Source organism: Gymnoscopelus braueri (assembly GCF_963280865.1).
Source record: "Gymnoscopelus braueri genome assembly, chromosome: 2".
NCBI lineage: Eukaryota > Metazoa > Chordata > Actinopteri > Myctophiformes > Myctophidae > Gymnoscopelus > Gymnoscopelus braueri.
Window position 1 is genome coordinate 55,355,817 of NC_137604.1, and position 16,859 is coordinate 55,372,675.

The 16,859-nt window shown below is 42.0% G+C and overlaps 1 protein-coding gene across 2 annotated transcripts in view; it reads left to right on the forward strand.

The window, feature by feature from the left end:
* usp34 (ubiquitin specific peptidase 34) overlaps nt 1–16,859 on the forward strand; it is an 89,307-nt gene that overhangs the window by 28,220 nt on the left and 44,228 nt on the right. For both annotated transcript variants that reach the window (XM_080456593.1, XM_080456594.1), the window contains exons 10-23: nt 67–159; nt 941–1,066; nt 2,291–2,420; nt 4,740–4,861; nt 6,359–6,673; nt 7,275–7,735; nt 8,700–8,914; nt 9,717–9,835; nt 11,163–11,290; nt 12,183–12,272; nt 12,785–12,880; nt 13,386–13,468; nt 15,676–15,830; nt 16,475–16,588. In XM_080456593.1, coding sequence (XP_080312719.1) covers nt 67–159; nt 941–1,066; nt 2,291–2,420; nt 4,740–4,861; nt 6,359–6,673; nt 7,275–7,735; nt 8,700–8,914; nt 9,717–9,835; nt 11,163–11,290; nt 12,183–12,272; nt 12,785–12,880; nt 13,386–13,468; nt 15,676–15,830; nt 16,475–16,588 — 2,247 coding nt within the window. The remainder of the gene's footprint in view (nt 1–66; nt 160–940; nt 1,067–2,290; nt 2,421–4,739; nt 4,862–6,358; nt 6,674–7,274; nt 7,736–8,699; nt 8,915–9,716; nt 9,836–11,162; nt 11,291–12,182; nt 12,273–12,784; nt 12,881–13,385; nt 13,469–15,675; nt 15,831–16,474; nt 16,589–16,859) is intronic.

Sequence of the window (16,859 nt, forward strand, 5' to 3'; positions counted from 1 at the left end):
GAACTAACTGCATCTATTTGCCGTTAACGCATTGTTGTTGATGTTGGCCCCTGTGTGTTTTTCCAGATCATTAAACAGTGCCAAGTGATCCTGAACTTCCTTGCTGCAGAAGGCAGGCTTAGTACCCAGCATGTGGACTGCATCTGGGCCGCAGCGCAGGTGAACAAACATGCCGACACTGAACTGGGGTATTTCTGTCGAAAACCCATCTGAATCCAACAGGATCCATTGAAAGCGCAGGGTCCAGTCTGATCCGGCTGAACTTCTCACTTCACATTAAAACTGACGTTCTATTTCAGTGGTTTTCAACCTTTTTCATGCCAAGGACCCCTAAATTCATATATATATCTGGCCGCGGACCCCCATCTGAAAAGGTTTTGTGCCAGGGACCCCCAGAAGAGAAGATTTGTGTTAAAAAATGTAAAATTCTTCAAACACTTTCAAGATCTTTCTAAAATGTTCAAAAATAGCAGATCTACAAGCTCGCAGCGCGGCACGAAGTGGCGCGCTGTGAGCTTGTATATCTGCTATTTTTGAATAGCCAACGTAAACAATATGGATAAAGGGGTGAAAAATAATTATTAACACCTTTTGCTGGGGACCCCCTGAAACCCGCTCAAGGAGCACTGGTTGTCCACGGACCACTGGTTGAGAACCACTGTTCTATTTCATCCCCTGCTGACCGCCAGAGGCGATGCTTTATAGCACTGACAGGGCTCTGGCGGTCATTCTGGGATTCATAGAACCGTAGTTGCATTCGCAACTCTGTTTAATCTCTGCTGCCCGCCAGAGCACTCTGTCAGTGCTTTAAAGCACCGCCTCTGGCGGTCACTCGGGATTCATTCGTAACTTTCATCGTTTTATACTGACAGCTGAAAATGACTGGTATTAGGAATACAAGGAAATAATTATTTCATAAGTTTTTGTTTTTGCCTCGTAGCTAAAACACTGCAGCCGCTACATCCATGACCTGTTCCCGTCTTTGATCAAAAACCTGGATCCAGTGCCCCTGCGTCATGTTCTCAACCTGGTGTCAGGACTGCACCCCAGTGCCCACACTGAGCAGGTGATCTTATAGCATTGCATACATCTTACTAGGGTTGTCCGTCCGAATCTTCAGATATTCTACACAGTTTCCAAGCAAATATCCAAATATTCATTCTAAATGATTTAGCCAATAAATCAAATCAAGGCCCTTTTGTCTTTTGGTGAGATTGTTATCTCCGCAGATGTAGATACAAAGTTGCATATTGAGATCGAGTCATATCGTCCAAAGGAAATGCCAGTGCGTGAAGGTTGCTTTATAGGTGATAATCTGTGCCCCTGTGTCCCTGAGAAAGACACTGAACCCCTAACTGCTCCCCGGGTGCCGTATTAATGGCAGCCACTGTTCCTAATAGTTAGGAGGGTGGGTAAAATGCAGAGGACAAATTCTACGTGCTGTATGTGTAGCGAATACCCCAACAACAACTAAAGTACAATTATTATTATTTTTGTTTCTTAGTTTTGCCAACTTTGTTCTTGTGAGGTAGTTTTGTACTTGGGTTAGGGTGAAGATAATAAAGATCGCCACGTCCATTTAGAGACACAAGCCTACTGTTCAGTGTTCACTGACCACTGCCTTGCCTCACTGGCAAATGGAAATGGAGATTTTTATGAACACCTGTGAACTGCTTCACAAGAACAATGTTTGTGTAAGATATTTACTGAATATTTTTTTTTACATGCATGGAGGATCAACTTCACTGCACTGGTGTCTTGTGTCCAAATAATGAAAGTGGAAGGCATGAAGTGAATGTGAAACTTACATAGGCTATTGTTGATCATTTAGGCATGTGAAAAAGGTGAAACATTTACGAAGATCACTATTATGTCCCTTTAGCCAAAATACTAGTTGAAACAGCCACAAGATGATCCACGTGCACATGTGACATGGCTGTGCAATGAATAAAATAGAGAAATTGATGCATCTGTATTTTGAAATAATGTTTGAGTTGAAACCTGGCAAACGAGTATCAGAATATTTGGATATTTAGGGCCATGTTTCAGTTGATATCCTAGACGGATCTTTTTGTTAGTCAAGAACTTGTGTGTGTGTGTGTGTGTGTGTGTGGATGGATGGATGGATGGATGGATGGAGACCCTTTGAAGTCGAAAGGGTCTCTCTCAATAAAGACCAAGCTGAGAACTTTGTATCAAAACAAACCACTTCTTGTCAAGTATATGCAAAATGAGTCAAAATCAGCTCTTGAATTTGGGTATTCTGTCTATTTTCTCCCGCACCTCACAGACACTGTACCTGGCGTCCATGTTGATCAAGGCTCTGTGGAACAACGCCCTGGCAGCCAAGGCCCAGCTCTCCAAACAGAGCTCCTTTGCCTCCTTGCTCAACACCAACATTCCCATGGGCAACAAGAAAGGTCTGTCTCCTCCTGTCATTGTATAGTCTGACTCACCGTTTGGCTCTTCCTTGGGTGACAGGCCAGGAAACTGAACTTGTCTGTCTGCGGGCCACAGCGGCTCCTGCATCTCCAAATACACCAGTCAGTTTTCACTGCTTTACCAGCCAGTTAGGAGGATCTGGAAGAGTTCTCTAATTTAACCAGCGTTAATCGTAATTTGACATAATTTGACAGACGCCCTGTGGTCAGATTTTCCCTCTATTTGGAAAGAATAAGCAGCTTTAGACGTTCGCGCAACATCACAAGTAGAAAATGAGTTTACTTTTCTAACGGTAAACACTACTGTTGTACATTGAATAAGAACAGAGCCAGAATGGAAATGTAATTGATAAACAATACGTAGATTAATCCGTAATGGGTTGCTCCACTATTGGAACAACTCGCTACAAATCCATTACATAAACTGACATGACACTGAACTTATGTTACACGTACAGTCTTTTCTGTTTTTTGTTGGTAGTGTGTGTCTCACCCCAGCCAGTGTAGATTATAACCACTTATGCCAGGGGTGGGCAACTTTGATGATGGAGAGGGCCACTTAGACCGTGTATTATTTTTGGGCGGTGAAACCGCCCCTATAAGTGAGATTTGGAAAAATGTACATTTTCCTGCGCTGTGATCTGGGCCCAGGAAATTTGTAGAATTATCCTGCGCTGTGATTGGCCAATCACAGTCTATTCAGGACTGTGATTGGCCAGTGTCACATGACACATGTGCATAGTCCTATATAAGAATCCATAACTTGAAAAAAACCAAAATTTGGTTTTTTTCAAGTTATGGTTTCGTCCATCATAAAGAGTGTTTCAATAAATGTATTTATCTTTTGTACATGATTGGTTGACTCCATTCAGTATTGTGATTAGCTAGCAAGACACCGCCCACTTCACACAGGGTGTGATTTTTTTGTATCTTACTAGATAAAGTACATCAATCAATCAATCACACTTTACTTCCACACTCACTCCAGAGGGCCACATTGCATATACTGTCGGGCAGACATCTCTTATCTCTGTATTTTAACTTTTTTCGCCATTCTATGTCACACAAAAGTTGCAAAAATAGCCGATCTACAAGCTTATAGATCTATATTTTAATTGGAATCATGATTTTTTTTTTTGCTATTTTTTTATTGGAATCCTGAAAAGTTTCATTTTTATTTAATTTCAAATGTATTTAGTTATACTACTTATGTTAACTTTATGAACTTAAATACAAATACATTGGACATAAAAATTACTGAATTTTAATACTAGTCGTTAAGCTACCAATATAGACTGAAGTAATTAAAGCGGGTCATGTTTACATGTTTGAAATTGTAACAGCTGAAATCTAACCTGCGGGCCGCATTAAGTGAAGGTGTGGGGGCGCATGTGGCCGCCAGTGGCCCACGTATGACTTATGCCCCAATTTGTACCTTTTGAAAATAGCCGATATACAAGCTCACAATGTGTCGTGTTGTGACCTTTTTAGATCAGCTATTTTCACTTTTAACCCATTGAGGCCTGGAACGCATCTGTGTCATTTTAGAATTCTTTAGCTATTCAAAAATAGCAGATATACAAGCTCATAGCGCGGCACCGAGTGCAGCGCTATGAGCTTGTAGATCTGCTATTTTTGAAAAATCAAATCAATCAATTTTTTTTTGAATTGGCCTCAGGTCTTAACACATCGGGTGCCAAACACGGTCTGAACCGTGTTTGCGCAGAGTAGCGGTCCGGTGCCGAACACGGTCCAGACCGTGAAATATGTGTTTTTGTTTTTTTCGTTTTTCTCCACACGGGCGGGGCTAGAGCAGCTCTGGGAGTACCCATTGTGATCCTGAGAAGGATCGGCCAGATAGATCACCGGAAACAAAAACATGGCTCCCATCCACTTCCTGTCTATTTCCTTCTTTAAAACGCCTATATCTCCGAATCTGTTTCCGGTGGGGAAAACCGGTCATGCGCGATGCGCGATCCCCCCCATTGTAACTCGCGAGTGAAATGTTATCGTTCCAGGCTGTAGCCAGGGTCATCGCGCTACATGAATGGATGCTTTTTTTTACATGGATTTGCTCCTCGTGGAGTTTAGAGCTTTAAACATGAAAGCGCAGTCAATGGGGAGAATGCTGGCACCCAACGTAAGTTGTTATGAAAAAATGCTGGCACCCAATGTGTTAATGGGTTAAAAAAAAACTTTTGAGGGGTTTTGCTTATAATGACGTACCCAAAACAGGGACGCCAGGTTAAAAACGGTTATGTGTGGTGATGGTCAATCTGTGTCTTTGTTGTGCGTCAGGCTCGCCAGCAGCCAGTCCAGACAGCAGTGACACTCAGCACAGCGGAGGCAGTGACATGGAGATGGATGACCAGATGATGAGTGGCAGCAAACGAAGCCAGCAGAGGCTGTCTGACACAGAGGTATTTTAGACCCCTTATCTTGTTGGTTCTCAAGGTGGGTTCCAGGGGGTCCCCAGCAAAATGTGTTAAATCATTCAGTGCCTGGCTTATTTATGGCAGTTTGGCTCTGAGTGCCACAGCCAAAATTCATTGTAAAAAAAAAAGTGCTTAACACATTGACCGCCAGAGGTTAATCTCATAATGTACTCACCAGTGCCAACGTTTTATTGTTGTTTTTTGTTTTTTTCACGTCGCCATAGACCTCGTTAAAATCCTTAAGATTGAGCTGTGCACTGTTTGTATACATCGCGGAGATCTCCCTGCGTCTACCAGTGAAAACCACGTGTCAAACGGAGCCGCCATGTAATAGTTAGAACGGTTTATGTTAAACAGTGATCAAAGAACCCCTTACTGCTCATAAGATGCAATGTAAAAGTGGTCACAGCACTCACGAGTAAAAAATGCATCCCACACATCCGCGACCGGTTGTGAGCTTGTATGTCAGCTATTCTCGGCGCGCAACACTGATGATGTATATGTCTCTCTAGGGAGCACCTCACCAGCCAACACACACGAGGATGATTTATGAACTGAAACCAAAGCACTTCCCAAAACAACAGTTTTGGGGATCTCTTGGGCATTGATTACATGAAACTGGCACCTGTGCGTGTAGTCTCAATGTTTGTAAACAAATAATTGGTCTATACACTCACTCACTCGGGCAGACACACAGACACGCACACGGCTCAATGTAAATGTAACTTAACTACTTAAACCGTTTTCATTGTTGACCGTGTTCCCCAGGGCTCGATCCTATAGTATTCCTTTCTACAGCAAATCTCTTAACCGAAAATAGTTAGTCTACAAACTCGAGCTTTTAGATGTGCCACTTTTTGCCGAATACTCACCCCAGAATAAGGATGATTCTGTTCAGTTTATATGCATTTTATATTTACTTGCTTGTTCATTGTATAATTAATAGATGTGTAACGATATAGTAACGGAAATCAGGATTAGGAACAGGGGCCCAAAAATGTCTTGTTTATATGAAGTAGTGCTGTCTGTGGTTTGCGTCAGTGTTGATTTTGACAGTGAATTTTTGTTTTGTTTTAGTCAGTCTTTTGAATAAAATACCATTTAGTTTTAGTCATCAGAAATGTTTTAGTTTTTGTCTAGTTTTAGTCAACTAAATATCATAAGATTATAGTTGACTAAATCCACAGTTGATTTAGTTGACTAAAATGTATTTTGGCGGTGCCTTGATGGCGTCGTAATGGCTGATTTTACACCTGGTTGCATGCTGAAAATAGCCGATCTACAAGCTGCGACGCGTTCAGAGCTTGTAGATCTGCTATTTTCAGAGCGCAAACGGATGTCTTTTAGTTCTACTGGATCTCTTCTCCACTCGTCCCACCCTAACATTCTAATTTTTCATCATAGTTTTAGTCGTTGAAATCAACACTACTTTATATGAAGTAGTGCTGACTGTGTTTTTTTCCCGTCGTGTCCCCTCACTAGGAGTCGATGCAGGGCAGCTCGGACGAGACGGCCAACAGTGTGGAGGAGGGCAGCAGCGGACCGGGCAGCAGCAGCGGCCGTAGCGAGGCCTCCAGCAACGAGGCCGCCTCCAGCCGCGCCTCCCAGTCCGCGGGCAGCCCCGGCAGCGAGATGCACTCCGACGACATGGCCGACAGCGAGGCCCTGAAGGAGGAAGAGGAGGAGGAGGAAGACGACGAGGAGGACGAGGAGGAAGAAGACGAGGAAGAGGAGGACGAGGAAGGGAACCGTCCGGCGGCCGCGGAGACTAGCCAGCAGCAGCAGCAGAAGGTTGGGGTGAGTCTATGGAATGATTTTACGGTGGAGTTAAAGACATGCGCTAACATGAAACCGTTTTAAAAGAAGCATAAAGACATGATACTCATGAGGTACAGGGATGAAGAAGGTGCTGGATATCACTAGGTGTAGGGGTACTGTTTTTTTAGGTAATTTTTTTTCTAGGCTTCTTTTCTTTCTTTCTTTTATTGTGAAAATTTTATTGAATGTGTAGTTGTATTGTATATGTACTTGTATTGGTATAAATGTATGTATGGTGTGCGTATGCATGGTTGTATGTATGTACAGTACATGTATTTATGTTTGTATGTTTATAGTAAGTGTATGTGTAGGTAATGTAATATGTATAAATATCACATATCACGGATAAGTATTTATTATAGGTAGAAATGGACCAGCACGGAAGCTTGTTGTGATATTTATTATTGATGGAGAAGGGGTGGGAGCAATAAGTTATGCTTCTTCTCACTCCTTTTCGAATATGCATTTTTTTATTTAACTGTTATTCTGAATGATTTGCTTTCATTTGTTATATTGTTTTTTAAATAATGCCTTATTTGAAATAAACTTTTCAATTATATAAAAAAAAAATCTATTCAAGGAGCCCCGAGAGCAGCCGGAGGTGAGGAAGAGGAAGGCCGGGGAGGCACTGGGCGACGGGCCGGGCCAGAAGGTGGGACCCGGCGTGGCGGAAGGGGGCGGACCCCCCAAACCCAAGGTGCTCCCCTTCAGCCCTGACACGGCCGCCGCCATGGTGACGGCGGCCTCCACGTCCTTAGAGGGCCGCATGAGGATGCTGGACGCCTGCGCCGCTTCGTCTTCGGCCCTTCGACCCGAGGGGCCGCCAGAGAGAGAGCCGCCGCAGCAGCAGCAGCCGCCACCGGAGATGGTGGGCCCTTCACCTATGAATGTCCAACAAGGGCCCCAGGAGCCTCCTTGTCTGCCCCGACCCGGAGACTTCCTGGGGGACGCGATCGGCACGGAACTCTTCAACTGCCGCCGTTTCATCGGTCCCCAGCATCACCACCATCATCATCATCATCACCATCATCACCACGATGGGTAAGGAATGGATGGGCTCACCATCTCCCTGAATCAGGGGTGGGCAACTTTGATGATGGAGAGGGCCACTATATTTCCACACTCACTCCAGAGGGCCACATTGCATATACTGGCAGACATCTCTCATCTCCGTATTTTAACTTTTTTCGTAAATTAATGCTGTACTTCGCCACTCAACGTCTCAAAAGTAGCAAAAATAGCCGATCTACAAGCTCAAAACGCGTCGCAGTGCGACACGTTTTGAGCTATTGTGCTATTTTTGCTACTGGAATGAATTGGAATCTTTTTCTTTTTTTTTCTTTTTTTTATTGGAATCCTGAAAAGTAAAAGTTTTATTTAATTTCAAATGCATTTAGTTATACTTATGTTAACTTTATGAACTTAAACAAATACATTGGACATAAAAAAGACAATAGAATTTTAATACTCATCATTAAGCTAAATGGTAAACGGTGCATTTATATTGCGCTTTTATCCAAAGCACTTTACTGTACATGGATTGTGCATTCCATTCACACACACACACACACACACACATTCATACACCGATGACGGAGGAAACCATGCAAGGCACCAACCTGCTCATCAGGAGCAATTAGGGGTTCAGCATCTTGCTCAAGGACACTTTGACACTAACTCTCGGGGAGCCCAGGATCGAACTGGAAACCTCACAGCTTCCATCCGGCCACTCTACCCCTGAGCCACTGCCGCCCCTAAGCTACTAATATAGACTGAAGTAATTCAAGCTTGTCTCGTTTGCATGTTTGGAATTGTAACAGCTGAAATCAATAGTATATCAGTATTCTGATATTATCCTGCGACCGCATTAAGTGAAGGTGGGTCCGCATGTGGCCCCCCGGCCGCCAGTTGCCCATGTATGCCCTGAGTGATTGATGTTTTCAGTAGCCACTTGAATCTTAATGCATTCTACAATTACGTAATAACTTTATTTTCATCTCTCCAGTCACATGGTGGAGGACATGCTGAGCGCTGATGACGTGAGCTGCAGCAGCTCCCAGGTCAGCGCCAAGTCCGAGAAGAACATGGCCGACTTTGACGGCGAGGAGTCGGGCTGCGAGGAGGAGCTGGTCCAGATCAACTCCCATGCTGAGCTCAGCTCCCATCTACAGCAGCACCTCCCCAATCTAGCTTCCATCTACCACGAACACCTAGTGCAAGGTTTGCAATTAAACACTTTGCAGCTCAATATACTACTGTCTGTATCCGAACACACTCATGTTGCTAGGAGACTAGGCAAAACCTTTGGACACTCCCAGTCGACTGTTGGTTGGTTAATGTTACCTTTTGTAGTTAGCATAGGCAAATTGTGTTGTCTATCATCAACCAGTTAAAGGGATAGTTCACCCCAAAAATTACTTTTTTTCTATCGATTAGTCAATCCATGGAGACTTGAATTCTTATCTTTGTGTCTCCTACCGGAACCGCTGCCGGTCATCAAATTATTGGCTTAGGAATGCGACAAAAACAAAATAATTACCCCATGAATTCAAGTCTCCATGGGGTGACTAAATAGATAGAAAAAATGTTATATCCCTTTTAAGCGTAATGTTAGCAAACTATGGACTGGGTCGGACTCTGGACAGAAAAGCCCACAGGATAATTTCTCACAGCTTTGTTTTTTTCTCACTGTTATAACTACTGGACGAGTAGCTAAGCTAACAGTTAACCATTTTTTTTTTGGTATCCAGGAAACTGGATATACCAAATCCTCCTTTTCAGCTTTTCTCAGGGTTGCAAATTTTTCCATTGATATACGTTTAATTGAATTTCTTTTTTTATCAATTCCGTTTTTCTCATATTTTTGTGGACCTGTTCACATCTCTGACCTTCTCCAAAGACCACCTGCAGAGATGGTCTTTGAAGTTGATCTCGGCACACAGGGAGGGAATGTGCTCCGTCAGAGAGCCGAGTGTCTCTCTCATTCTGACCACCAACCGCTGTGTGCGTTCCTCTCCTGCAGGACCGGCCGTCCATAAGCACCAGTACTCCAGCAGCCACGCTGTCACAGACATCAACCTGGATAATGTCTGTAAGAAGGGCAACACTCTGCTGTGGGACCTGGTACAAGATGAGGACGCGGTACAACTCCCTTTTATTATCTATACTAGTGGCCGAGATAGGCCAAAATAATCATATTTGAACTGGGGACCTCTCAAAATAATCACCCCCACCCTGACAAGCACTTGGCATTGTAGGCATTACATTTGACTCGGTTCCACAGATAAATATTGTGAAAAAAGCTGATTTGCTATTTTCAACATTTTTGCCTCTTTCTTATTATTTGACAATTTGGCCAATGTTTGGCTAGTTTTTATAGAATAATTTGTTTCTTTTGATGCAGTAACGGTATTTTTTTAATTTCATTTTTTAAGGTATTAAAAAGGTCTTAAAAGTCCTTAAATTGTCACTTTACTGTCATCTGGGGCCCCCCCCCCCAAAAAAAAAGAAATCATGTGGGGACTCCACTGGGAGTCCCGACCCACAGGTTGAGAACCACTGATCTATATTATGGTTTTATGCATAGCTCAGCGTTTCCCCTTTAGTCACTGGGATCTGCCAGAGCCAAAATCAGTACAGGCGATGGAACCTAAAAGCAAAAGACCCTCAAACACCACCTTGGTACCTCGTATTTTGGGTGATCCAGAAATAAATTTTGTTGCCTTCATTTGTCAGTCAAGGCAATTTCATGCTTCATCACAGGACCATTTCACTTACACATTTTTCATTTGAAAATACATGTTTGTCGAGCGATAAATAGGCCTTACCCTGGATACTGGTGCCATATGAATCCCCTAAAACGTAAATGTTACTACAAATCACAGGCGAATCAAGCCTGTGAAGCCATTAGTTCGTAAAAGGACATGTAGCTTTTAGTCCTTGTGATGAAGTTATGATGGAAGGTCTTAAAGGTATCATGACATTCATGTTTACACCACATTCAGAGTCTTTGTCCTGGTCCTTCAAACGTGTACAAAAAGTTTTAACTGAAAATTCCACTCCAGTGATTCACTGTAGGTGTTTTTGTCTCACATTTCTAAAGCCTTTTCAACTGCAATGAAAAAAGAAATCTTTGCCTGCGGGTGTCGCTGGTGAGGGATTTTGCCTGTCAATCATCGCCTCTGCTCCGCCCCCCCCCCCAAAGGAAAGGATAGGGGAGGGGAGGGGCGAGGAGGAGAGTGGGCGGGATTAATCGACTGTGACCTCACTGTCGAAGGGCCAAGCTCAGATTACTTTTCAGCCTAATTATTCAGAAAACCCCAGACCACAGAAAATCCACTGAATGTTCAAAGTTCAGATTTTTTGGGTGTAATTGAGGTCATAAAACCCCCAAAAAAACATAACAAATTAAAAAAGTGAAAATGAATGTCATCGAACCTTTAATGCAACTTTGACTTTGTGTCCTCAGATCCACCTGTCTGAGGGTTTGATAAACGAAGCGGAGAAGCTGCTGTGTTCCCTGGTCTGCTGGTTCACCGACAGACAGATCCGCATGCGCTTCATCGAGGGTTGCCTTGACAACCTGGCCCATAACCGGTAAGTCTGTTCACAAGGGGGACATACTGTAACGTTGTCTGGCAGAAACCTTGTATGTCCAAAAAAATTACTTTCCAGGAAATTAAATAAGTGTTCCAATGGATCCAATGCAGTTATACACCTTGTTGAGGCTTTTCATTGGTTAACACATCGAGTGCCAAGGATGTAGATCTACGTCGTTTCAAATCCAACCGTTGAGGGCCATAAACGTAGATCTACGTTTTTGTTTTGTTTTTAAACCAAGAGGGCACTCTTAACGCAACTTAGAAATGATCCCTCGACTCTGCTAGACGGAATCGACGGATGTGACCGTCCATTCCTATATTAGATTTGTAGAAAAACACTTCTTCTTTTTGGTGAAAACGAGCCATTTTCAACGGGCGATAGCAGCAAAATGCTGGCACTCTGAGGATGATTTGGATGCATTGTACCTGGCACTCAAAGTGTCAATATTTATAGAGCCCACAGACAGACTTTCAACCAGGCTTCTGTATTTTGGGCATGTCATGAACAACATGACGTGTTGGGAGCTTGGGGATTGGCTATTTCTTACTGCTTTTTTGTGATGCTGTCATAAAACAAACGATAAAATAGGCCATTAATTTATGACAAAAAAGATGAAATGGGGATATGCAAGGTTTCTGCCGACAGTGCATTTGTCAAATCGTTCAACATCTGTCAAAACATCCATATCATCCAACACATCTGTTATTATTTATTACTAGACCGGTTCTCGAGATATACAGTGGAAACACAGACACACACACAGATTCTGTGCATTTATAGATATACAGTACTGTAGAGTGTAGATAAATCACACTCTGGGTAAAACTTGAATTTAGACATATTATATATATTTTTAAACAATTCACCTGTTGTATCTCACCTTCAGGTCTGTGGTCGTCTCATTACGTCTTCTGCCCAAGCTTTTTGGCACTTTTCAACAGTTTGGCTCCAGTTATGACACCCACTGGATCACCATGTAAGTGACTAATCTGCTCTGTTGACACGCGCATGTATTCTTAGCTTTGTACAGAAAAGGATACAAGTTCATCCTTGTTACTAATTAGAGCCTTCAGATAAATACATTTACATTAGTTTGTAATGTATTTTTATATTTCAGCTATTCATTTATTCAATCCGCCAGTACAAAGTGTTCTTTTACTACTGTTAATTAACAACACTCCAAAAAAGTATAAAGTAAAGTCCTCATCTGGTGTGTCAGTATATGATAAATGCAGATGCATCACTCATCTTCATGGTATATAAACCAGTCTTTCTACGCTGGTTCGACACTCTTTGTAGATCTCTTGTTTCATAAACACCGTTTTCTTGGCCTGGTTACATGAAGGTTAAGTTAAAAGAAATGAAAATGAATGAAAACATATAGATATAATGAATTTAAACATTTCCCTGTGATGTTTCTTGTGCAGGAGTGTTTCTTGTTGATGTTTGTATTGACTGAACATTGTTTGTCTTGTGGTTTTGTCTCAGGTGGGCAGAGAAGGAGCTTCACATGATGAAGTTGTTCTTTGAGAACTTGCTCCACTACATCCAGGAGGTCAGGGAGCAGAGGCACAAGTTTGCACTGTGAGTCAGCCCTTTATTAGGCAGATAAACACACACACGCTTTGTCAGCGTCTTGTTTTTGAAACGGTTGACGTCGTTGGCTGACTAGATAACAAATATTAGCAAAGTTCGATTGAGACTGTAGTGTTGCATGTTTTCCCCCCTGTTTACCCTCAGCTTCCTGTCTTTTTACACTCTTAAATTACTCTAAATAAATAAATAAGTACATGCATAAAACAGCCTATAAGATCGTTTCTATCCATTGATCATTTCAAAGAATTTGATGGAAATTCTTCCTCTCTAGTTTATCTTCCTACCAAGTCCCTGAATGAAAATCCCTGTTTAGGACATTTACATTTTTACATTTACAAACAAATTATTGCTTTGCCCATTTCAATTTCCCACGTCTTCTGCATGTGTTGTTGAATGCCCGCCTCTCCTGAATGGCGGTAAAAAGCTGTATTTTCCTAACTCTACAGTACAGAGTCGTTGAATGTCCGTGTGTTCTTGTTGTCCACCGGTTCAGGTACGGCCACAGTGCGGAGGTCCAAGTCCGTCTGCAGTTCCTCACCTGTGTCTTCTCCACCTTGGGCTCTCCTGATCACTTCAGTAAGATTCACATCCACCAAACAAAAACGAAAACCATAAAACTTATGGTTAACCCATTCAATCCGGGGACACATCTCTGTCATTCTAGATTTCTTTGGCTATTCAAAAATAGCAGATCTACAAGCTCATAGCTATAAGCTTCTAGATCTGCTATTTTTTTTTAATCGTGAATATTATGTGCAAATCTTTGAATATATATATTTTTTAAAGCGAAACATTTGTAACTCAAATCTTTGCTTCTGGCGGTCCCTGGAACAAAATATTTTACAAATGTTCGCTTAAAAAAATTAAATAAGATTTGCAAAAAAAAATAGCCAAAAGAAATCTAAAATGCCATTCAATACCTTACCGCATTGAATGGGTCGAGGGATTTTTTTCTCCAAGAATAATGGTTAGCTTCTCCCTGTGTTGTGTAGAGATTTTGGTCAAAGATTAACTCGGAGATTAATTAACATTTTTCTTTTTTTGTAAAGAATTCTATGTTCATCTCTTCCTGTTCAACAGTGCATGGTCAGATAACGGTGTTGAAAGAGAGAAAGCAACCTGAGAAACTTTAACCTAGAACAATGACTCGGGGACACTGCTTACTTAGTGAGCCAGCCCGGTGAACACTGGGAGCCATTCAGTGTCACACAAAAGGATGACGCTGCATTCAGCTGGTTTTGATTCATTCCGGCCAAAGTTGTAACACTAGAACTCATCATATTTCTCACCTGTCAAACTGCATTTGAACCTACAAAAATCACAGTTAACACTAGAGCCAACCCTAATGTCAATGGAACGCCAAAAAAGAACCTTTAAAACTTTTAAACGTTAAACGCATTGTGAACACTGTAAAGTGGAAATGACATTCATTTGTTAACCACTTAACTCATTGAGTGCCATTCACGTGTTTCACGTGTTTTACCGCTATGGTGCAACATCATGTGTTTCACGTGTTTTGTAATTTTTTTTTTTTTTTTAAATGTTCAGAACCCAAGATATCATTATCTGAAGATTTGCAGCTCCATCCACTCCTTGTTTAACTTATCTCGCTTCCTAAGTACTTTTTTTTAACTTTGAAAAAAAAAGAAATAGCCAGAAATAATTCTGGCACTCAGTGAGTTAAGGACAATACACTTCATCATACGACAAATAGCGAAAATAGCAGATCTAGAAGTTCACAACAGGTCGCATCACAACATTTCTGCTACTATTGACAATTAAAAACATATTTCAAAGAACATTTCACATATTTCAAAGAACTATCCCTTTAACTGTGGTTAAATGGATAGTTCACCCCAAAAATTACTTGAATTCATGACTTGAATTGATGCATTATTATTTTTTTTGTCGCATTCCTAAGCCAATCATTTGATGACCAGCGGACCGGTAGGCAGTGGTTCCGGTAGGAGACACAAAGGAGACTCTTTGTGTCTCCTAGCGGAAACGCTGCCGGTCATCAAATTATTGGCTTAGGAATGCGACAAAAACAATAAAATATCCATGAATTCAAGTCTCCATGGGGTGAGTAATCGATAAAAAAAAAAAGTAATTTTGGGGGTGAACTATCCCTTTAACACATTCCATGCCAGAGTTTAATCTCATAATGTACTCACCAGTGCCAGCGTTTTATTGTTGTTTTTATTGTTTTTTTCATGTCGCCACAGACCTCGCTAAATAAGTTAAAAGTGCGCGTTCATTTGGTTCTAAACACACAGCGGATCTGTGAGAAACGGCCAGCGAAAATAGTTTCCAAATCCGTGCCGCCATCTTGAAGATACAGCCGATCAACGGTAAACACTAAACAGTGATCAGCGAGGAGAAAAACAACAACCGAGAAAATCGAGTTTTAAACAGGATCCCAGACAGGAAGCGGATACGATCGAAAAAACCGGAACCCGAATAATTCTGTTTCCGACCGGAAACGGAAATGGATCAAAAAAATTCGGAAAGTGCACCTGGGGCGATTACAATGGGAATCGGCGGTTCGCGTAGATCTACGCGACTGGCACGCTGCGGCTTTAAATAGGTTTGCGTAGATCTACGCGATTGGCATTCAATGTGTTAATGAATGGTCATTATCAAGTATAATGTAGTGAATTAGATCAGTTAATTTAATTATATAATGAATAAATCAAGAGCACAACTCTGTGGGACAACAAAAACAGAGTGGAAAGTAAAAGCCAGCTAAAGTATATGGACTCGTCCTGCTGTGTGTCTCTCAGGGCTGAGTTTGGAGCAGGTGGACATCTTGTGGCACTGTCTGGTGGAGGACGCTGAATGTTACGACGACGCCCTCCACTGGTTCCTCAATCAGGTCCGCAGTAAGGACCAGCACGCCATGGGCATGGAGACGTACAAGCACCTCTTTCTGGAAAAGGTCAGCACATGACTGGGAGAAGCATCTGTGTCATTTTTAGATTTGAGCTAAAAAGCATTATTTTACACTTTGACTATTCAAAAATAGCAGATATACAAGCTTGTAGATCTGCTATTTTAGAAAAATCATGAAAATGTGTGCAAATCTTTGAATATATATATATTTTTAAAGCGAACATTTGTAACTCAAATCTTTGCTTCTGGGGGTCCCTGGAACAAAATATTTTGAGATGGGGGTCCGTGGCCAAATACATATACATTTTGGGGTCCTTGACATGAAAAAGTTTGAGAACCACTGACATAGTAACATACGTTTTTTCAAAAAACTGTTAGGATTTAGAAGACATTTTGTAGAATCGGCCTCAGGTCTTAAAGGGCTTAACTATAACACTTTTTCACCCACTCCAAAACACAGTTGAGCATTGACAAATACATAATGTATGCATCATAAGTTGTATAGCACGGAATAATCGCAGGAAAAGTAGAATTTGATTAGCACATTGTGTGCTTAAACCCTGCAGGCACTTTGTGTAGGAGCGAGACCGAAAAACACACTAATCATAGAAACTCCTCTCCAAAGTTCCAGTTCCACACAAAGCCCAAACTGTTACTGTGATACTGAAACTTGTCTGTGTGTGTGTTCAGATGCCCCAGTTGAAGCCAGAAACCATCAGCATGACGGGCCTCAACCTCTTCCAGCATCTGTGTAACCTGGCCCGCCTGGCAACCAGCACTCTTGACAGCGCCTCCAACTGTGAGGTACCAACATTCGTTACTCATTATAGTCAAACACACAACTTTCTTATCCGCAGTACAGGAACACAAATGGTAAAGATGGCTGTAATAAAACAATTACCAGAGGTTTGCCGTCTTGAGCTTTGTCTTTTAGCTGCGAGCCTGTGTCATGCACCGGAAATAGCCGATCTACAAGCTCACAGCGCGTCGCACGAGCTTGTAGATCGGCTATTTTCGGTGCGTAACGCAGAGCACAACCACGTATAAATCAGGCTTCTGTCTTTTGTGCTTAGTT